General features: G+C 45.9%; 1 protein-coding gene across 1 annotated transcript in view; it reads left to right on the forward strand.

Moving 5' to 3' along the window:
• SMARCC1 (SWI/SNF related, matrix associated, actin dependent regulator of chromatin subfamily c member 1) overlaps nt 1-23,413 on the forward strand; it is a 542,893-nt gene that overhangs the window by 11,497 nt on the left and 507,983 nt on the right. Inside the window, 2 exon segments of the mRNA XM_030196622.1 lie at nt 14,320-14,405; nt 20,938-21,019. Coding sequence (XP_030052482.1) covers nt 14,320-14,405; nt 20,938-21,019 — 168 coding nt within the window.

Consider the following 23,413-nt stretch of genomic DNA (forward strand, 5'->3'; position numbering starts at 1 on the left):
CAGCAGAGTGGATTGGTGAATTGATCTACAGCAACATTTTGAGAGGGTTTGCTGCTGCAGAAAAAGGTCAGTGGCTGGGGAAGCAACCAGAGCTTCAAGAGAGAGAGAGCCATCTTCCATGCAGTTTTCTGGCTCCCAGCTGAAACGGCTCATCAACTCAGGAACATTAGATATCAAGTGACTGGTTGCTTATAAGATCTAATGCAGTAGTAAGAGAGACCAAGTACATTTGAAATATGTTGTGTTTCTATTTGTTATGTTCACTGTTTAGAGTAAATAATGTTAGCAATGTTTTTGGTTCCCAGAATGGGGTGAAATGGAAAAATAAGGGAGTGAAAATAGTGCTTGGCAGAGGCTGTCCCGTTTTTCTGGGTAATAATGGCAAGGGGGTCATTGGCTGATGATTGGTGGATGGGGGGTGGTTGCACGAAAAAATTTGATTAGTTGACTATCAGGGTGTAGAGGAGGGGCGTTCGAAGTGACCTGTATCCCATAGGGATAGGAGGGGAGAAAGGGGGGATTCTGGAGGGGATTTGGGTGGGAGGGTGGGAGTGTAAAGGAAGGTATAATAAGGAAGTTAGCTTCGGGGCATGAATGGAAAGAAGTAGGAGTAGACTGGGGTTTAGACTGTAAAGATGAGACAAGGAAAATTTTGATCTATTACTGGAAGTTAAGGAGTGACAAGAGACACGAGGGAAACATCAGTGGTTTGTGGAAGAGGGGCCAGAGGCTGGGCTGGCTCCTCATGTTAGATAAAAGATTCATCTGGCTTAATACTCTTAAACACTGTGAGAGGGATGCTTAAGATTGTTACCTGGAACGTGGGGGGTATACACTCCTCAATAAAAAGATCAAAAATTTTAAAGTATTTACAGCGCATTAGAGCGGATATAGTATTCCTCCAGGAAACACATCTGTCTGGACAAGAACATGCTAAGCTAGCGAGGTGGTGGGTGGGAGAATGTGTGGCTTCAGCAGCCATGGGTCGAAAGGGTGGTGTGGCAATACTCATTCGAAAGGGGGTGGCTACACAGCTTACTAACATAGTGCAAGACCCCGAGGGGCGCTTTGTCTTTGGAACAGCTACAGTGACAAGGCAACAGGTGAGGCTCGGTAGCATTTATGCCCCAAATCAGCTCGACCTCCAATTTTATAAGAAATTGGGGACGATTCTAACGAATGTGGCACCCACCCCCTTGGTGCTAGGAGGTGATTTTAACACGGCTTGGGACCCCACTTTAGATAAATCTAATCCTCCGACTGGACCAGGGACTAGAAAACACGCGAAGGGATTGCCTGATTTTTGTTCATTATTAGACCTTATTGATGTATGGAGGACCTTGCACCCTCTTGATAGGGAATATACACATCAGTCCAGAGCACACAATACTTTTTCCAGGATTGATTATTTGTTGACCTCTAGAGTGGCCTTTTCAGATATAGGGGAAGTCGAGATTGGTCCCTGTGTGATCTCTGACCACGCCGCAGTCTGGATGACATGGAATGGTGGGGGCCAGAAGGAGGCAAAAGGGGGGGTGTTTTTTCCCTAGCTACCTTTACAAGGATGTGCATTTTCGGGAATATTTGTTAACCAAATGGGGTGAATACTCACATTTTAATGCAGCACCAAATGTAGATGCCACACTCTTCTGGGAAGTGGCAAAGGCCGTTCTAAGAGGGGACATAATAAACTATGTTAGTCACCACAAGAGAGCTAGAGATAGGGAAATCCTTCGATTGGAAAAACAATTGCTGGGTTTGAGGAAACAATTTAGTGTGAACCCGATACCAAGGGTTCGACAAGATATAGTAGTGGCCCAATGCGCTTTGAACTCATTGATACACGAATGTGCAGTTAAATCCCATACGTATTATAAATTTCATCTTTATAAATTTGGTAACAAGGGGGGCAAGATGTTGGCTCGTTTAATTGCTCCTAGGCACACTTCTAAACAAATTCTAACTATTAGGAATGATAAGGGGCAATTGCTTCATACTGACAGAGAGATACGTGTTGTCTTCCAAAAATTTTTCAAGCAACTGTACAAGTCAGAGGCGGAGAGTAGTCTTAGTGGGGAGCTATACTTAGAAAACATTGCCCTCCCTGGCATTACACAAGCAGATCGTAGGATGTTAAATGCCCCTATAACTGATAACGAGGTGAGCTGGGCAATTGGACATAGTAAGTTGGGTAAGGCCCCGGGCCCAGATGGTCTCAAATTAGAATTCTATAGGATGCTGGGGGATCTGATAGCTCCATCAATAGCGAAAGCATTAACAGGTGGGTGGAGGTTGGCCGGCTACCAGAACATCTCAATCTAGCTCAGATTATAGTGCTACCTAAACAGAGAGATCCCACTCTGGTGTCTTCATATAGGCTGATCTCTCTCCTAAATCAAGAGGTAAAACTATTCGCCAAAATTTTAGCTAATAGGTTGAGTAGAGTGTTACCGAGTGTCATTCACGAAGCACAGGTAGGGTTTGTTCAGGGGCGCTCAGTGGCGCGTAATCTGAGAAGCATATTGGCTTCACTAGAGAGATTGGAAACCACTCAAGAATCGGCTATAATGATTAGTTTCGACGCCGAAAAGGCATTTGATCGTGTGGAGTGGCCTTATTTATTTACAACCTTAGCCAAATATGGGTTTCAGGGCTGGTTTCAGAGGGCGATCTCTGCATTATACACGTCGCCTCGAGCCAGGATGTGGGTGAACGGGCTGTAATCAGAAGAGTTTGAAATTTGTCGAGGGACCCGACAGGGATGCCCATTGTCACCTTTACTTTTTGCTCTATATCTGGATCCTCTGATCCGAGACATATGCACATGCCCGGCAATTAAAGGAGTTAAATTTGAGCACCAGGAATTTAAGGTGGCGGCATTTGCCGATGACCTGTTAATCATACTCACGAAGCCCTGGGAGACGCTAGTGTATCTTTTAGAGATATTTAAAGAATTTGGGTCCTATTCTGGCCTTAAATTAAACTATGACAAGTCTGAAGCATTGGCTCTTACCGCTGAGACTCAAAGAGCATGGCCGGGACAATTCCAACTAAGATGGGTGGAGGAATCGTTTCGTTATTTAGGTATCCTTCTACCAGCCCGGACGGGGGGATCTACAGTATAAATATTCAGTGGCTGATAGCTAAGACCAAACAGCAACTGGAGGCCTGAAGAACTCTGACACTATCACTATCGGGGCGACTGTGTTTAATTTGCATGGTTATTTTGCCAAGGTGGCTTTATGTGATGCAAACGCTGCCATTGCACTTATTGATGAAGTATATTAGAGTGTTCTATCGCATGGTAACGAAGTTTTGCTGGGCGTATAAGAAAGCAAAAATTCGCCAGCAGTTGCTAATGGGAGGGTGGAATCAGGGTGGGTTGGGCCTACCTAATATTAAATATTATAATCTCGCTTGTTTATTGCGACACGTGAGGGACTGGGTATTCTCATCAAACTATCACACACTTATAGAGTTGGAGGAATCACTCTTTAGTCCCTATCAATTGATTTCACTTTTGCAGGGGGATAGATCTTCTTTGCCACAGAGAATGAGAGGTTTGATGCTGTTAGGATCCTTACAGGGGGCCTGGAGATTTTTGGGGAAATTATTGGGTGGAGACCCGCATGTGACAGAATTGCTAACTAAACAGGGGAATCCACACTTTTTACCTGGAATTGAGAATCCAGTATTTCAACATTGGGTGCGACGGGGACTTCATAACTTGGGGGTAGTGGTAGATCAGACTGGAGTGATTAGACCACTGGAACAGCTGATCCCTAATGAGTCATTAGACTGGGGAGACACTTTTGCCTTCTGTGAATTGAAGCACTATGTACAATCCTTAGACAGGGCGTCCCTGAATTACAAATTGGGGGAGAAGATTCAGACACTGTTTGAGGAGGCCGCTGAGGAGGCTCCTTCAATCTCTGGCCTCCAGAAGAAAATATGGTCTTTGGCACCAGCCAGGGATTTGACACAGCTCAGACGGAGATGGGAACTGGATGTGGGATGTGAGCTCGCCTCCTGGGATATTATAGCACACCTTAAAGGTATTTCGCAAATAATTAGTGGGGCGGGATACAGAGAATGTGCATTTCGTGTCATCCACAGGGCATATTTCTCACAAGTACAATTGTTTAGAGCGGGAGGAATTGGTTCGCCTACCTGTATGAAATGTAATTTAGCTGATAATACACTATACCATGGTTTATGGGAATGTGGGATTATAAGATGTTTTTGGAAACGGGTGGTGGCCTTTCTTTCCTTGATGCTGTCAAGAAGGGTACAGGGCACACCTCAACAGTTGTTGTTGGACTGTCCTGGCTCTCTCAGGGGGCTAAGGGCGGAGGAAGTCCTGCTGTGTAGAAAGCTCTGTTTACTAGCACGTAAATGTATTTTGCAAAAATGGACTGTTCCGGATAGACCTGAATTTTGGCACTGGCGCAATCAGGTGCATCAACTGATGACTTAGGAGGCGCAAGAGGCCAGGGGTTCCTTTAAGCGGAAATCACGTTTTTTAAAGACGTGGAGTCCCTTTATAGCCAAACTCACGCAAAGAGGAAGAAGTCTCATCCTTAACAAACTATGATTGAAAACCTGGAGACTCCATTGATGCCTTTAGACAGATCATAGGGAGGGTAAAAGGGAGGGGGGATGAGAGGGTTGGGGGGGGGTGGGGGAAAAGGGAGGGATGAAAAGACTATGTAAAAGTTTGATGTTACTTTAACAAAAGGTTTTGTTATTGACTTTAGAAATATCATTTTGGTGATTGTATTGATGCTTAAATGTTGTGGATGTGACATCAATAAAAAAGTTAAACCATAAATTTACTACTTTGTAGCTTCATTGTCTGCCCCCTAGTCCCAGTATTTTTAGAAAGAGTAAACAAGCGGTTCACGTCTAACATCACCAATATAATAGGTGGTGCAGCAAGAATCCTGTCACTTTTTTTTTTTTTTTTGCCAGAAAACAAACTGGCAAGTGACCTGCAAATTCTGAAAGGGTACACTTTTTAAATTTAACATTCAGTAAAGTCCTTCTACCAACTGTGTCTGTTCCAACAGTTTCATTTAGTATTTTTCTGCCTCCAGCAGGTGCCGCAGTCAGATTGTTGTGGCAGGATTTTTATGGCAGCATGCATTCAGGGGAGTCAGGCCTGTTGAAGCCTATATTCAGTAGTTGAGGCTGGCTGGGTGTAGGCTCCCAGGAGTTGGAATTCCATCGTTTTTGTAGTTGAGCCCTGAAGGCTTTGCTGCCCCTCTAGTAGCCCTGTGCCTTGGGCCTTCACTCAGCAAGATTGTCTGACATAGGTTTGACAGGATACAGGCGGGCAGATGTGTGGGGATTGTGGAAACCGACAGGCGGATTCGCAAAGTCTGTGGAAGCTAACGGTTAAGTATTGTTGCCGTCTCCTATCCTGTTTGTAATGCAAGAGCTTCAGGAGAGCTTTTGAGTGAGTCAGGGAATATCCTTTCCTAAATAGCAGCATTCTGTGCTAACCTCAGTTTTTGTTGGGAATGATGTCTGTTTTGTCAGCGGCAGACCATTCTTTCATCATGTCCAAGGAAGATCATGTTCCACTCTATTCGGTATAGAGGACTGCTCCTCCTTCCTGCGGTAGGGAGTCATTCCCTATAGGAAGGGGACACAGGGGACCTGCAGTTCTGTCATACACTCTTGGAATACATTACGCTCTTTCTGGGCTTCAGGCCCCTGCTCTGTATGGTGCATCTAAATGTTTAAGGGTCTGGCTGGCACCCAGGATTCTCTTGAGGGACTTTATGATCATAGTAATCATCCCAGGTCCCCTGGTTGTGGGGTTTGGCTATATCGCTCAACACTGTTTCCAGCCTGGTCATTTATATAAGAAATTTGAGGAACAAGGAGTCTGGGGAGTTCGTGCAGGAGTCTGGAGTCCAGAAGAATGGGATGATTCCTCAGTAGTTCACTGGTTTATCTGGGAGGCATTAATAGTTGCTTTCTTAGCGTCCCTCTGGACCGGCCCAGAATGTGACTGATGGGTTGTGCACGCCTTCCAGCAGGTGGAGACTAAGAAAAAAACCTGTAACTCTAGAGAGAGCCAATAAGAGCTCTTGCCAACTAGAGAAAGATCCAGTAATCTCAGTCTCCAGCAGATGGAAGGTGTTGAGCCTTTCAGTCTCATTCTTGTACTTCTCTTTTTTTATTGTATTTTCTCATATTTGGTTTCTCCCTTTTATTCTCTGTGCATCCTTTTATTTCTGACAAAAGAGAAAGCCTGTTACGTGGAGGCAGAGGTCCGCGGGGGCCTTTTAGTGCACAACCCATCAGTCACATTCTGGGCTGGTCTGGAGGGACTATAGGAAAGCAAATTAGCAGGTAAGGCCTAATTTCTCCTTATTTTTAATATAAATTCTACATAAAAAAGTTTTGTAGATGTCTCTCTTTGTTATTCAAGGATTAAAACCATAAAATCCTTAGTTTTAAATTAATCAACAGGGAACCTCAAAGCTCCTAATAGGGAAAATACTAAAAGTATTACGCAATCCACTATTAAAGTCAGGAGTAGAGTACTATCATAGGTCCCATTGAGAGGAAAATAAGTGCACTCTAGTGCAAGAGAATGCATACAAGGTGCTATCGAGGTGGTATTACACTCCTGAGAGAATTAGGGGTATGTACCCTAATGCTTCTGACCGGTGCTGGAGTTGTGGTAAAGACAAGAGCTCATTTCTGCACATTTGGTGGTCCTGCCCCCAGTTGATACCATTTTGGGAGGCGGTGATGAAAGCATTGGTAAGAATGTTTGGAGATTCCATGGTGTGTAGTCCGCGGGTGTGCTTGCTGGGGATGTATAATGACAGTGACTCATGGGAACGGAGCAAAATGTTAAGTTGGGGTCTGGTGGTGGCAAAATGCCTGATAGCTCGGAAGTGGCGAGTTACTGGCCCTCCTTCCTTGGGGGATTGGAAAGCAAAATTAGAACAACTCATAGCTATGGAGCGCTTAACGGCATACCGTAGAGATGGGGAGCTACGATGCAAAAGAGGATGGTCTCGACTGCAAGAATGGGTGAGGACAATCAAATTTTGATAGGAACGGGTGGTAGTTGGAGAGGGAGGGAGGGGGGCGGAAGGGAAGGGAGGAATGGAAGAGGAGGGCTAGAGGGGGAAGTGAGGCAATTATATGCCTGAACAAATTTAAGGGGGTAGGACAGAGCTGAAGGTGTAGACCCTTGTTTATAGTGATTGGGAGTTGATAGTTCAATTTTCACCATAAGGGTGACTGGGTGGTTGTTTTGCTCTTTTCTGTTATATTATATGGATGTCCAATATTTTAGGACAACTTGTCATTATCTGTACTGTCTTGAATGTTGTAAGTTGCTTCATTAATAAAAATATTTAAAGTGAAAAAAAAAAAAAAGAGAAAAAAAGGCCAAACGCAAAAAAACTCATGTGTACATGAGAAAAACGAATGATCTAAAAAACTCTTTTTCCTTCACTATTTATTTAAATTAGCAAAGTGAGACATAAAACTACAAAGCCAAAAGTACCGGGCCTAAACCCGGAAAAGCTACCCACAATTCAGTGTATATTAGCTTAGGATAACCCCCCGTGCTCACACTGATACATCAAGCCTCTACCTTCCGTTGCCACCTAGGGCCTCTAACTTGCAGCCAAGCTGTTCTACCAGAAAAGAATGGTTATTTTGTTATTAACCACATGGAAGTCCTTAAATAGTGAAATTTAACAAAATCATTATTCACTTCCATAGCGTCCCACAGATCAATCCAGAGACTTGTGGGTTATGTCCCTCTACCAGCAGGTGGAGATAGAGAGAACTTCAGAGGTTTACTATATGTGGTCATGTGCAGTCACCTTAACTTCAGTATTCTCTCTATCTAGCAGGTGGATGGTCATATCTGTGCAGCTCTGGATTGATTGTCTCCTGGCCTGGTCCCCTGGGTCTAGTTGATCTTCTGGGGTCTGAGGTGTCCGGGTCCTGGGTCTCTCCCTTCCTCCTCCATCAACCCCTCCTGTCTGCCTGACTGGGGTTTGTGGTTCTCACTCTCCTGACTTTAAAAGGAGTCTGAGGTTTCTTTTGCTCCGGCATCCTCTCCTGTCTTAAAAAAAAAAAAAGCCGTTTGAGCACTGTTTAAAAATCTCCCAGTCTGAGATTTGTCCAGCACGGCAAGCTCATGCCAGTTTGCAGTACCGGCTGAACGGTGTGAGGACCGACTTGGCATGTGACAGCGATTCCCGAGGGGGTGAGTAGTCATTATCCTATCTGCGCCATGCGCCATTGGGCAGAGCAAAAGTGGCTCCCAGTGTGGGAGCCACTGGGCTGCTGCAGTTTCCCGTGCTGGAGTTCCACTGTACAGCCCAACTCCGTGAAGCGGTGTGCTACTGAAACAGGCCCTCGGCTAGTAAATCAGGAGACAAGAGGCAAATGATTCCGAAAGCAGGACACCTTTATTTGCTAGCAATGAACAGTACTGAGTTCAATCTCATGATACTGCCTCCTGAGCGTTATCAGACATTCGGTCTTATACAAATTAGTGATCATGCGCATAAAACACACCATACGTCACACATACACATGCGCAGTACATTAGTAGTTCTGTAGTTCTCACAGAGAAAAGATACGTCAGTTTCATAGTTTTCACAGAAATTGTTACTTTGCAAGAAAATGTAACTTATTGCAGTGTTCCAGCACGTTCGCACAATACAGCCTCTATGCATAGATCACGAGACTGCTTTGGCAGAGCCTGCTGCCTTCCCTACACTCCTAACGTGCTGACTACTACAATTTGTTATCTAGCTGCTAGTTAACAAATACACACTACTAGTAGAAATTCAAACTACACAGGTTCAGGTCTTAGTCTAGGCTCATTATATGGAAGCTGAGATCTTGGTACAAAACAAAAGTGCAAATGTGAATGCAAAGTCCAAATAGAATCTTGTTAGAGCAAAAGTTCACAAAAGTCCAGTAATTATTCAAATGTGGAGCATGCCACAGGTAAGGCAAAAGTTCATAAGTGTTATGCCCAAGGGCGGAGGTCATCTTGGCAGACCCGTAGATGGTACATTACAGTCGTCCACTCCTACAATTCCCCCCTTTTGATACTTGAACATCCGGTCCGGTGGAGAGTATCACCTCCAAGAATCCTGAAAGGGAGAGAAAGACAAGAAAAGTTAGCGTCAGGAGGTAATAAGTGGGCCCTAGGTCCTTGCTAAGCCGTTGGGTACTTCGCCGGGTTTGAGACGGAGGGTCCCTAATGGTGCCCCCCCCCCCCCCCCCCTTTTGTAGCCGGACTTTGCTGTCACAAGGAGGGCAGCCCATCGATCACCTCAGGAAAAGAGGGGTCAGCTTTAACGTCATCAACCTTGGATTGCGATAGGGGAGAGTACCTCTGTAGGGCCATAATCTGAGTGGCCACACGCCGATCAGCAATGGTTTTCATGGTGGACCGGAGACACCTGAAAACGAAGGGGAGAGACAAAGGGATTAATAAACAAGACAGCAAAAACAGGCCCACCGTAACAAGGATGCTCTTAAAGCCCCCCGAAGTTGGCAACCAATCGGTGAGGGAAGAAGTCCAATCCCAAGCACTGTTCCAGGTCTGTACAGGGACATGGGCCAATTTCACCATGCGGTCGGTGATATCTTTAATGACGTGACTTTGGTCGTCAATCTGCAGACAGCAGTTACTGAGATTGACTTTGCCACACACCCCGCCCTCCTGGGCCAATAAGTAATCAAGGGCGAGGCGGTTCTGGTAGACTGCGGTGATTAGCTTGGTATTCTGTCGTGCCAGGACATTGAGCGCAAGAGCCGAGTCATTCGTGAGTATTTCAAGTACTGCCTGAAGACGAATGATGCGATTCAGCATATAGATAGGGGTACGATACCCATATGTGCCATCTTCAGCCCAGGTGGCTGGGCCATAATAATGGATTATGCGTTCCGGCGGTCACTCGTTGTCCTTCCAATCCCCGATCTGGACCTTTGAGGCGCGGGTGGATCATCGTCGTCTACGTCCCGGCCCTTGCTCCATGTAGAGGGGAATACCAAGTGTCTCCCCCGCACGAAGGGGTAGGAGGAAGAAACTGGGTAAGACTGTGCCTAGGAGGCAGGTGCCATACCAGCGGACCGGGAGCTGTTCGTAGGACCTGCGGCCACAGATATAGTAGTAACCGGCCGGGGCTATCCATTTAAGAGATTCATTACCTCCGTAAGTCCATGTTACATTCAAGGTAGGTACAGTCCACATGGGTGCTGGTCTGGACAGGTCGTCAGTCTGCCACCAGGTAGTCCGGCTACCATTGTATTGGATGACTCCCGTGCAGGCTGAGTCGCCAACGGGAACAGAATACTGTTTGGAGGGGGCCCGGCTGGCACACATAGAGCCTATGATGTTTGTTCTGAGCGCCCATTCATAAGGGCGTGGACGTAGTGGGAAGGTGATATTAGTGGAATTCAAGGCTCTCATTTGTCCGGCATTACAGGCTGAATGTTGCAGCGAAGCAGGATGCGCATTTTGAAGCGCATGTGCTTGTTCGCGGAGTGGCCTGTTCCCACCCTAAGTAAGGAGTGCTTTTGCACATCCCATCAGTTAATGGATTCATCTACTGCTGATGACAAGGGAAAATCAGATTCTTACCTTGGTAATTTTCTTTCCTTTAGTCACAGCAGATGAATCCATGATCCCTCCCTGTCTGACTTTATTTGTTCAGTTCTTTCATGCAGAAATATGCTGTTTTATCAAAGGCGGTTGAGATCGTCCCTCCTTTGTGCGATTATTGCTCCTGTTCTGGGGTGTTTGTTCGCTGTGAGGAAAGTTTGTTATTTTACCTTTATGATTCACTCTGCTTTGGAAATTTCAAATACTGAAGGCAGATGGGGCTAGCCGTCCAAGGGTCACTGTGTTTTTTCAGTGTTCTCTATCTCCACCTGCTGGTAGGCGGATACAACCCATCAGTAATGGATTCATCTGCTGTGACTAAAGGAAAGAAAATTACCAAGGTAAGAACCTAATTTTCCCATTTACCAGTGAGCTGAACTGGTCAAACAATGCAGCCGAAAGGCAGTCACTTTATAATATGAAAAACGCCATGCTAGGGGCATAATCCATTTAAATGTGTGCCTTATGGATATTCAGATCATGCTGCTATAGTAGATGCATCAAACTGGGCAGCTGAAACCGGTAAAGCAATAGCCAGTTATATCACCCATTGACAGCCCCTGCTCAAAAAAAGATGATGACAAAATCATGGTAAAATTTACCAAGGAGATGAACTGGTCAAACAAAGCAGCCGAAAGGTGGTCACTTTATAATATGAAAAACAGCATGCCGGGGGCATAATCCATTTAAATGTGTGCCTTATGCATATTCAAATCATGCCACTATAGTGGATGCATCAAACAGGGCAGCTGAAACCGGGTAGAACTGTAGCCAGTTATGTTACTGGTTAAAATAACTGGTTAACAAGGTAAACCATAATGATAAATGAATAAAATAAAAGTAAACGTAACAGTAAACCAGTCACATGGGGACTAAAATGTAACAACGGCCCCAAAAGGTAATCTATAAGGCAGTCATAAAAGTAATACATAAAGGCAAATGGCAGCATAAAACAAAGGAAATGGAATATGGAACTGTAAAAATGAACAAAAAGTTAAAAAAAAGCAAGTTAAAAACTAAACAATCGTATAGGAACAAGAACCATCAAAACATGTATTGTAATCACAAAAAAAATGTATCGGTTCTAATTTTGTATTCAGACCCTGTAGATTTAATGAATTCAAATGGTGGATGGTCCTCTGTTCTTCTCGTAATAGTTTATCTATATCTCCCCCTCTCCTAGACATCTTAAATATTTTGAACAGTAAAATTTTCAAATCAGAAAACTTATTATATGGCAGTAGAAACATCATCCATTGGGGACCCGTTTCATTATTCGGCTTCCTCAGGGGATTAAGTACTGTCGTGCCTTCTTTTGAAATACTGCCTGTCCAACTCAATATCAGTGACCATGTAGTCTGGTCAGGCAGTATTTCAAAAGAAGGCATGGCACTACTCCATCCCCTGAGGAAGCCGAATGGTGAAAATGGGTCCTCGTTGGGATGATGATTCTACTTCCCCACACTGCCAAAGCTAAGTTCAACTTTTGGTTTTATGAGTTTGTCATATAATTTTCATAGTTGAAGATTTTTGCACCAATAAAAATTGTTTTTTGGTGTGGTTGGGGTTTTTTATGACCAATGATAGAAGCTGGCACTGTGATTTAGATGCTGGAATTTGACATTAGAACAGCACAGAAGTTGTTGCAGGCATCTGAGGTCTTTTCCCCCATCATTCCTTTATAGTGCCGATTTACAGAGAATTTATTTCTCACTCTAACTTTTGAACTGGGATAACGAAACACAGGAACTTCCAGGACGTGTGGACAGATACCACATTTGCCGCAGGGAAAGTGCCCCAAATGAAGATCTTCAAGAAGATTGTGGATGTTTTCTGGAAGTGCTGACGGAGCAAGTTTTTTTTTAAAGTTCCTATTCCTTGAGTAAGCAACAACAAGATCTTTATTTCTAAAATATTCCTGGCCTTCTAGGATGTGTTAATGTTTCCTAATGATCTTTTGGATCTGGCTGGCAAGATGGAAACATCTTAAGGTGTAGACGAGATCCGGGCTTTTTCTTTTTCCTCATACCTCCAAAAGACAACTCTGGGACTTCATTTGCCTTCACATAGCCCTCTTCAATACATTTTCTAGGGTAGCCTCTTCTCAGAAATCTCTCCATGATGGGTGACTGTTCTTCGAAATCTTCAAATTCTGAACAAATTTTCTTTAGCCTTAAGAATCGACTAAAGGGCAGATTTTGCTTGAGCAGTGGGTTGTCAAAACTTGAATATTCCAAAAAGGCATTATCTGTAATTTTTCTGTAAGGAGTAGGGACAAAGACTTATTCTTTTCTGCAAATCAGCAGGTCCAAAAAATTAATCTGATGTGCATCATATTGTAATAACGTTAAATCAGGGTCTCTCCCGTTGAGCCAATTAAAGAAATCCTCTAAACAAACAATGTCTCCACGTCAAAGTAAAAAAATATAATCTATATGCCTTTTGTAAAAAAAAAAAAAAAAGATATTCTGTTGATAGGGATGCGAATCACACGAGCAATCTCCGCATAGCAAATTGGTTCATCATCACACTTGATACAATAGCCTTAATAAAAAATGATTTTTGTTTCCTTGATGGGTTTTATTTTAAATAAGTGGCATGGCAATGGGGGCAGCTATGGCCCCCAATGTAGCCCATCTGTGTGTGGCAAATTTTGAAGACATTTTAAGATATTTATCTCTATCCACAGTTCTTTACCATCATTTGTTGGTAGTGGATGTCCTACAGACCACTACTTTCTTTTTCAAGACCTCCTTCAGTAATTTAGTATTTGGAGACTATTTTTTGACTGTTTACAACCGAAGACTGATTTAGCTATGACTGTTATTTTTTTACAACACAATATTTTCAAGAGACTCCTGAGGCAGTCACATTTTTGTGCCGAAACATGATGCCTTGTCAAGTCATTAAGAGTCATCAATAAAAGTTTTAATTTCATAGGTGATTCTTGGTCTGTGTTCAAAGCGCTTGGATTTGTCTCCCACTCCTGTTTTCTGCAGCATCTCCTTCAGGGCCATGCATTGTCATTGTATACTGCCTTCTGAATTTTGCTGATTGGGATGTTTAGTCATTTAGGCTGGAATCTTTAGGTTTGTTAGGGGTGCCATACCTTCCTTCAGTATCATCCAGCATAAATATATGAAGATTAGGAGAGACTGTGCAGGTAAACCTGGGTCCCTTAGCAGGATCTCAACAACCTGCGTATTTGCTCACTAGCACTCATTACATGAACCTGTATTTGAAAGTTGAAACTGTCCTCCCGTAGTCAGCATGATCTAAAAAAAAAGAAACTCATTTTCTGAGCCCTTTATTTATTTATTTAATTTGAACTTTGACAAGAAGTGGAAAAACGTGCAAACAGACTACTCCTTTTCACATCTCTTTAGGCTGGTGTATTTTTGGCATGCAGTAGGTAAAAGTTTATATCTAATTTTCAGGTCTTGTAGTTAATGTACCAAAAGATTAAGCACTCGAGCATTAATTTTTAAACATTTTAGACTACTCCTTGAACCTTGGCACATACGAGGTAATGAATAAAGTCACTGGTCTGAATTCTGTGTTTGTGCAGATATCTACTGAATTGTAAAATTTCTGCATCTATATTAATAATAGTGTGTATGTGTTTTTTCTAATGTTTTTCCTTGTTCTAGGCAACATGCTTCATGGATTTTAAAGCTTCTGGAACATTATGCCACATTCTTGGTTCTGCCTACAAATACAAAAATGAACAGGGATGGTAAGTCCTGGAAACTTCTCCAATGTTCCTCAGAGCAGTTGTATTACAAATCTAGAGCTTGTCTGCCTTTTTCCTTACTGCCTTTATGATTTAATACTACACCACACTCCCATTCCTGTGCTAAAATATAAAGAGGTCTTGCTTTACCTGATTGCCTGCAGGTGGTTTTGTATCAGGGGTTGCCAATATAATTAAGATATCTCAGTTTCTCCCTTAGGAGAAGCATGATGATCCTAGGCACTGGTGGATCTAGGATAAGGAGTTTGGAAAACAGATTGACCTATGATTTTTGAAGTAAGAGTTTGTCATAATTTCTCATAGATGCAAGCTTAGGTTAATTTTTTTAATTTTTTTTTTAGTGGGATGGAGACAGTGAGGAAGCCATGAGACTCTTGGCACATCCCCTTTGGATTTGCTTTCCATATCAACCTTGACAGGGGTGGGCAGCCATGGTCCTTGAGGCCACAACCCAATTGGTTTTCAAGATTTCCACAATGAATATGCATGAAGTCTTTTTGCATGCAATGGAAGCAGTACATGCAGATCAATCTCATACGTATTCATTTTGGAAAACTTGACTGGGCTGAGGCCTTCAAGGACCGTGGTTGCCCAGCCCTGATCTAAGAGGTACTTGAACGAGATGCCAAGAAGGCACTTCTACTGTAGCTTCCAAAAGTGGCCCCTATAGTTGTCCATGTTGAGTTGGTGATGTCCAATCTTGGGGACTTTAAGACCAGCTGGTGCTGTGGGATGCCTCAAGCCAGATGGAGTCTGACTTGGTGGCTTCTTCCTGCGCACACTCAGGCAACTCTTTAAAGACTCCCAGTTGGTGTGCTCTCATCTCTGATGCCAGCCTCTTCAGATGGGGAGACTATCTCCGTCACTCTGCACAGGGCCGCTGGTCGAGAGTAGAGGCTTTTTAGACTATCAACAGATTGGAACCTCGAGGTGTCCGGAAAGCTCTATTAGCCTTTGCACCTCTTCTTCATGGAAGGCTAGTGCACTTGCTTTCAGACAATGTCACAGCCGTGTCTTACATCAACAGACTAGGAACAAAGAGTGAATATCTCTAGCCCAGGAGGCATGTCTTCTTTTTCAGTGGGCGGAATCGAACATTTTGAACATTTCAACGTTTTACATAGCGGGTTCACAGAACTCTGCACCTGGGGGAATGGCAACTGTCAAAGACTGCATTTTGTCTCATTTCCACACGTTGGATGCCTTTGATTCTGGACCTCATAGTACCCAGACTCAATGTGCAAGTACACACATTCTACAGCTACTTCAGGGAGAAAGATTCAATAGGAGTGGATGCACTGGTGGTACAGCCTTGCTCATCGGATGGCCTCCTTTACATGTTTTCTCCCTGGCCTCTCGAGGGAAGGACATTGCACAGGATTGCGCGTCATCCCGGGAAGGTCGTTCTTGTAGCAATGGACTGACCCAGACATCCTTGGTATGCGGACTTCATCAGTCTTCAGATCGCTCCTCGGTTGACTCTTCCTCCATAGACAGGCTTATCGCACCAAGGTTCAATCCTTATGGAGGATCCCTCCTGTTTTAGTCTTATGGCCAGGTTCTTGAGAGGGTGCGATTGAGGAAGAAGGGTTACACATATGATGATGATAATACCTTGCTACAAGCCCAAATGCGGTCCACTTCCTCTTATGTTAGTGTGGACTGGAGAACTTTTGAGAGCTATTCTGCACAGAATGGTGTTTCTCTTGTTTCGTGCTTCCTTTTATCTTTCCTTCAGGAGGGATTCAAAAAAAGTTTCCATATCATCATGCCGATCAATCCATAGACTGGTGGGTTGTGTCCATCTACCAGCAGGTGGAGATAGAGAGCAATCCTTTTGCCTCCCTATATGTGGTCATGTGCTGCCGGAAACTCCTCAGTATGTTCTCTATCTCAGCAGGTGGTGGTCACACACAGCAGCAGCTCTGGCTAGGTCTCCAAGCCTAATTCTTAGGTTTTGTTGAGTATCTGGGGTTGAGGGCTCTTCTTGAGCAAGTGCAAACCTGGTGGTGCCAGGTCCCTCCTTTTCTCCCCCCTCCCGCTGGCTCCGTTAAAAAAAAAAAAAATTTGAACGTCCTTTAAGGGCGTTTATTTCAACGTTTACATCAGCGTTTATTGCAGCTGCTCACTGGGATACCAGTTCGTTACAGCTCGGAGCGAGAAGCAGGTAATTTTACCTTTTATAGCGGGCAGGGGGTGCCCCGTTCGGTCTCCACGTGGTTTATGGAGTCGGAGGGCGAGGGCGCGAAGATTCGCTCCCCGGACCGCGTGTGTGCGTCTAGCGGGGGTTTCAAAGCCTGACTCGCCTTTGTTTGGGCGTCAGTTTGGAGTCCGGTCAGTGTCCCGGTTCTTCCTCCGGTGCGGCATATTTTTCCCTCCATAAGTGCCCACCCCCCGCTGCTCGCTCCCCCCCCCCCCCCCCCCCCATTTTGGCTGGCCACTCTGCTCAGACCTTCTTGCAGGAACGCCTGTACTGAAGAAATTGGAGCACTGAAGGGAGAAAGTGAGCCTGCCTCACACCACGATGCAAAGGTACGCCAAACCCTGGCGTAAGCAGTAGAAGTAGAGCGCTTCCTCGCTCTCAGCATAGTGGCGATGACCTTGTCTGAGAAGCCCTTCTTCCTCAGACGCTGCCGCTCAATAGCCAGGCCGTAAGACCAAAGGGGGAGGGATCCTCCATTACCACAGGACCCTGATGCAACAGGCCCTGCTTTGCTGGCAGCTGCAGAGGGCCGTCCACTGAGAGCCTGATCAAGTCCACATACCAGGGATGTCTGGACCAATCTGGACTCACCAGGATTATCTGGCCCGGATGCTTTGCCACTCGGCCTAGCACCCTGCCCAACATGGGCCAAGGCGGGAGCACATAGAGAAGCTCCTGTGTCGGCCACTGTTGGAGGAGAGCATCTACTCCCAGAGATCGAGGGTCCCGTCCTCTGCTGAAAAAGCGCGGCACTTGGCAATTGGCCGATGACGCCATCAGATCTAGGCTCGGCTGGCCCCAGCGCTTCATGATGTCCAAGAAGGCCTGAGCAGTATTCATGACTCCCGCAATGTTGGCCGCCGACAGCTGTTCCAGGTTTGCTTCCGCCCACAGGCATAGCTTCATGGCCTCCTGGACTAGAGGGGCGCTCATGGTACCTCCCTGGCGATTGACATAGGCCACAGCCGTGGCATCGTCTGACCGGACCCGTACTGGCTTCAGTGTCAGGACCGGGAGAAACTCCAAAGGTGCCAACCGAATGGCTCTGAGTTCCAGGAGGTTGATAGACCACTTTGCCTCTGCAGGGGACCAGAGCCCCTGTGCTGTCCTTCCCAAGTAGAGGGCTCCCCAGCCCGTCAAAGAGGCGTCCGCCGTGACGACAACCCACTCCGGGGTCATAAGAGGCATTCCTGCGGACAGCTTGTCTGGCCTCAGCCACCAGCTCAGCGCCTTGCGCACCGCTGGATCCAAGGGAAGGCGCACAGCGTAATCCTCCGAAGCTGGAGTCCATCGCTGCAGCAGAGAGAGCTGTATAGGTCTCATATGGGCCCTGGCCCAGGGCACTACTTCCATCGTGGCCGTCATAGAGCCCAACAGCTGCACATAGTCCCAAGCCAGAAGAGGAGAGGCTGATAGGAACTGGTCCACCTGAGCCTGAAGCTTGACAATCCGATTGTCTGGCAGGAACACTCTGCCCACTTGGGAGTCGAATCGAACTCCCAGATACTCCAGGGACTGAGTCGGGCGCAGCTGGCTTTTCTCCCAGTTGATGATCCACCCCAGGGAGCTCAAAAGAGCAATCACCCGGTCTGAAGCTCTGCCGCACTCTGCATAAGAGGGGGCTCGGATTAACCAGTCGTCCAGATAAGGATGGACTCCTTTCTTGCGAAGGAAGGCCGCGATGACCACCATTACTTTGGAGAAGGTCCGCAGAGCAGTAGCCAACCCGAACGGGAGGGCTCTGAACTGGAAGTGTCGGCTCAGAACTGCAAAACGCAGAAAGCGTTGATGAGGAGGCCAAATGGGAATATGCAAGTAAGCTTCCTTGATGTCCAAGGATGCCAGGAACTCCCCTGCCTGCACTGCCGCTATAACAGAGCGGAGAGTCTCCATACGTAAGTGCAGAACTTACAAGGCCCGATTGACCCCTTTGAGGTCGAGGATAGGCCGGACAGAACCTCCTTTCTTTGGTACCTCAAAGTAAATGGAGTAAGGTCCCTTGCCAAGCTGATCTTCTGGCACCGGAACGACCGCACCCAGGCGGATCAGATTGTCCAAAGTCTGCTGCACTGCCACAGCTTTGACCGGAGACTTGCAGGGAGAGTGCACAAACCCGTCTCTTACGGGTCTGCAGAACTCTAGCTTGTAGCCGTCTCTGATGACTTCCAGCACCCAAGCGACTGAAGTTACCCTGGTCCACTCGCCCAGAAATGATGATAGGCGTCCTCCAATCCGCTTTGGGCCATGGACCAGCGCCCGTCATTGGGTACGAGACCCTGGGGAAGGACCGGAGGAGGCACCTCCGGGACGGCGGTCTCTGCGAAAGGAATGCTGCTTGGGGGAGAAGTTCCTTATGAAGGAAAAGGGGGCAGAGGAGCCCGACTTGCCCGGGCGATACCAACGGGCTTCCTGAAACCGTCCTTTGGAGGAACCGGGGCGGGCACCACTGGCCCGAGCCCTGACCTCCGGTAACCACTTGCCCTTAGACGTGCCGAGATCGGTCACAATCTTGTCCAGCTCGACCCCCAAAGAGCAGCTTGCCTTTAAAAGGCAACTTAGCCAGGCGAGACTTAGAGGCGTGGTCAACAGACCAATGCTTTAGCCAAAGCCACCGCCGTGCAGAGACTGTCTGAGCCATACCTTTAGCCGAGGCTCTCAAGACATCATACAGCAAGTCTGCCAAGCTCGATTCCAGGGCTGGCCAATCAGCCCTCAAGGAAGGATCCAAGGGGGAAGCCCGCTGCACCAGCGTCAGGCACACCCTGGCCACATAGGAGCCGCAAATTGAGGCCTGCAAACTTAAAGCAGCCGCCTCGAAGGAGGACTTTAAAGCCGCCTCCAATCTCCTGTCTTGGGCGTCCTTTAGGGCCGTGCCACCTTTCACCGGCAACGCCGTTTTCTTAGTCACCACAGTGATTAAAGAATCCATTCCCCTCCGTTTTACGGAGCTGGATTGAGACCTAAATTCTACCGGCGCTCCCTCCCGCTTCGTGCGGCTGTAGGGCAGGTTTGTACCCCTCCCGCTTCGGCGGTGTTAGGGTCAGTCAGCTCCTCCCGCGGTTGCGGTTGCAGGATAAGCCAGATCCCCCCGCATCGGCGGGTGTGGTGTCCCTCCCCTGCTCCGCGGGGATGAGCTGGACGGATTCCCCTCCCCCACTTGTGTGGGGATGAGCTGGGTTGATTCCCCTCCCCCGTTTCGGCGGTGGTGAGCTGGGCAGAGTGTCCCTTTGTGGGTGTAATTCTCTAAGTGCTGAGTCCTGCGGATGGAGCTTTGATATCGACATACTGAGGAGTTTCCGGCAGCACATGACCACATACAGGGAGGCAAAAGGATTGCTCTCTATCTGCACCTGCTGGTATATGGACACAACCCACCAGTCTGGATTGATCGGCTATGATTAATGGAAAGAAAATGATCAGGTATGATACATAATTTTACCTTTTGTCGTTCATAGGTTGATAGTTACACAGATTTATTTGTGATTTTGAGCATTTTGTGTTTTTTTTTTCTTTTTACCACCAATAAAAACTCTTAGAAAAAAGAAAATGCTACTTATAAGTAGTCAATCTCACGGTCAAGAAAAGTGGGTTCCCACATGGGCAGCCGCAAGTTTTCTAGTTTCTTGCTGGCACCAGGACATAGAAAAATCAGTATTCTGCATGCAACTGGAGCAGTGCAATCTCTAATTTCCCACTGACAGTTCAACTATTAGGCCTGAAGTCCTTTTGTTCTTTCTTCACCCCCCCCCCCCCCCCCCCAGCACACACACATTTTTTATTTAGATTTTGCTCACACCTTTTTCAGTAGTAGCTCAAGGTGAGTTACATTCAGGTACACTGGATATTTCTCATACTTTCTTGGTGTACAAAAGTTTAGTTCCTTTGTTATGACACGGAGTCCTTAGAAACAAAATGGAGCTGTTAGCACAAAATGAAAATCATAAGCATCAAGCATAAAAGTTTCTTTCTCTAGAATGGCCTAAAATAACATAACATGGGAAACATTTCTTGGGTTTGCTTTTTTTAGGCTGAAGAATTGTATACTGACACAGACTCTGGGCAAGTCACTTAACCCTCCATTGCCCCATGTAAGCTGCATTGAGCCTGCCATGAGTGTGAAAGCACGGGGTACAAATGTAACAAAAAAAAAATGTTACCTGTACTGTTCACTGAATTGATACTACTAGCTCAAATGCCACTTAATCACATACAGTATGCAGAGGAATTGAATCTGCCATAAATCCTTTAAGGAATTGTTTGCTGTACTGGGAAGGCATTTTTAGAATTTACAGTATTCTCTTTCTCTTTCAGGAGGAGATTTGACCTTCAGAACCCTTCACGAATGGATCGAAATGTAGAAATGTTTATGAACTTTGAAAAAACACTAGTACAGGTAATTCTTCTTAAAACACTTAATTCCCTCTCCCTTATTCTTGTATGGGCCCTTATAGGCCTGAGAGTATAAAATAGGCTTAAACCTAATAAAGTGTGAACAAAAAATTCCTTATTGTCCTTGTCATACCTGTCCAAACAATTGGGTTGTGTCCCTTTTCTACCAGTAGATGGACTCTATATAGACGGCCATAGAAGAGCTTACTAAACAGCCTTCTCTAATTTTCATTAGTTTTTAAACAAGAAAGAAGTTACATAGTAACATAGTAAATGACGGCAGATAAAGACCTGAACTGTCCATCCAGTCTGCCCAACAAAACTTATTTTACATGTTATGTGATACTTTATATGTATACCCGAGTTTGATTTGTCCTTGCCTTTCTCAGGTTGCTGTCGGATTGAATTACCAAGACCTAGGGCTGCAGTTTGAAATTTTTAATCATGATCAATCGTGCGATTAAAGTTGGGCGATGGCCAGCTGTGCTGGGGGGGGGGGGGCACATTTCCCCCCACCCCCACCCACATTAGATATCATTCCTTTTCTGGTGGGAATGCTGAAGCCAGTTGAAGAAATCTACTGCCAAAGTGTCCCTCTTCCTCCTTGTGCTGCCTCAGCAGCGAGGAAGTCAGTGGGGTGCCTCCAGCCGCTGATGCCAGCACTCCCGAGCATGCTTAGTTCATGCACAAACTGAGCATGCTTGCGGAGTGCAATTATTGGTGGTTGGAGGCACCACGCTGACTTCCTCGCTCCTGCGGCAGTACGAGGAAGAAGGGGGTGAGTGAGGAAGTGGATTTCGTCAACTGGTGGGGCTTCAGGTACCCCACCAGCCATTGAACAGGTACTGTAGCTTTGGGGAGAGCCTTCACCCATTTTCTTATGTGCCTTCACTTGTTCTCTCTCTCTCTCTTTTTTTTTTTTTTTAATTTTTTGAAGTCTTTATTGAGCATTGAAAAGACAGTACAACAGCAGGTAAAACATAGGAGTAAATGCAAAATACCAATCAAAATACACCCAACCAGTGTGCCCTAGAGCATATACTCTGCCTCACTATAAGGACATACAAAAACATTCTCAATGCAGCTATGGATACAAACTATAACCTCAAATTGTTGAAGTTTTTTGGTGAAATACCCCCACTCCCATGACCACAGTTAATCCTCCCACACCAACCCCCTCCCCCCTCCCACCCCCAGCTTTACAAGACCAATGTTTCAAGAAGGGCTCCCATATTGCCTCCCACTTCACCACGGTACAACGCACAGCTTGGATTCTCTCTCTTTCACAAATGAACCATAATTTGTTTAACCATCTCACCAAAGGAGGGACGGTTGGAGATTTCCAACGTGCAGCTAACATAACTCTCGCTGCAGACATAGCTTGCCTTGTCAACAACGCCTGAGATTTAGTAAGACCTGTTTTTTTTTTTTTTGTAAATATGAAGTATTCAGGGGGGTCACGTGATGTCATGCTGAACAAGCGGACGTCGGTGGAGGAGGCTCCCGACTTGAATCGCTAAACTCTACCTTTTTCCCGCTACCATTGAAGAACCCAAAACGAAGAAAGGGCAGGGGAATCATTGTGGAGAACGTTGCTGCAATTGGGAAACCCGCTGTTAGCACAGATGACAACAAAAACGACTCGTAGGGAAAAAGAGAAGTCTGCAAAGTGCAATTCCAAGATGGCAACGGCCAGTGATGGCAGCCCTTCCTCGGTCAGCTCCGCGTGGGTGGCCGAGATAGTCTCTGAAGTGACACAGGCTATCGACGCCTCATTAGATAAAAGACTGCAAATGGTATCAGCCAAACTGGATAACTTAGATGGGAGCTTGGAGTATTTGAAAGGAGAGTTTTCGGCCTGTACTCAGCTTGTCTCAGACTTGGAAGATCGGGTGCAGCAGCTGACAGCGCTGACGGCGACTCTACAGGATAAAGTGAAAAGCCTAGAAGACAAGTCGGATGACATGGAAAATCGTTCCCGACTGGGGTATTTAAGGCTGGTGGGCTTGCCTGAATCTATCCCAGAGGCCAAGCTGAGGAAATTCTTAGAAGAATGGCTAATCTCGGCATTGAGATTGCAGCCGACAACGGGGGCCATTAAGAATTGAAAGGGCACACCGCTTGGGACCTCAAAGATCATCAGAGGATCGTCCCAGGGTGGTCATATGTAAAATCCTGAACTATGCTCATAAGTTGGAAATTCTCCGAGCCATAAGAGCGAAAGGACCTTTAAAGTACGACAGTAAAACAATCGTATGTTTCCAGGATTTTTCGGCACGAGTCTCCAGCATGCGGAAAGCATACGCGCCGGTTTGTACAGAATTACACCTGCGCCACATACAGTTTGTTTTACTGTATCCAGCGCGCCTCTAAGTCTTCCAGGAGGGCAAGGCTAAAT

Source organism: Microcaecilia unicolor, chromosome 1 (genome assembly GCF_901765095.1).
Source record: "Microcaecilia unicolor chromosome 1, aMicUni1.1, whole genome shotgun sequence".
Lineage (NCBI taxonomy): Eukaryota > Metazoa > Chordata > Amphibia > Gymnophiona > Siphonopidae > Microcaecilia > Microcaecilia unicolor.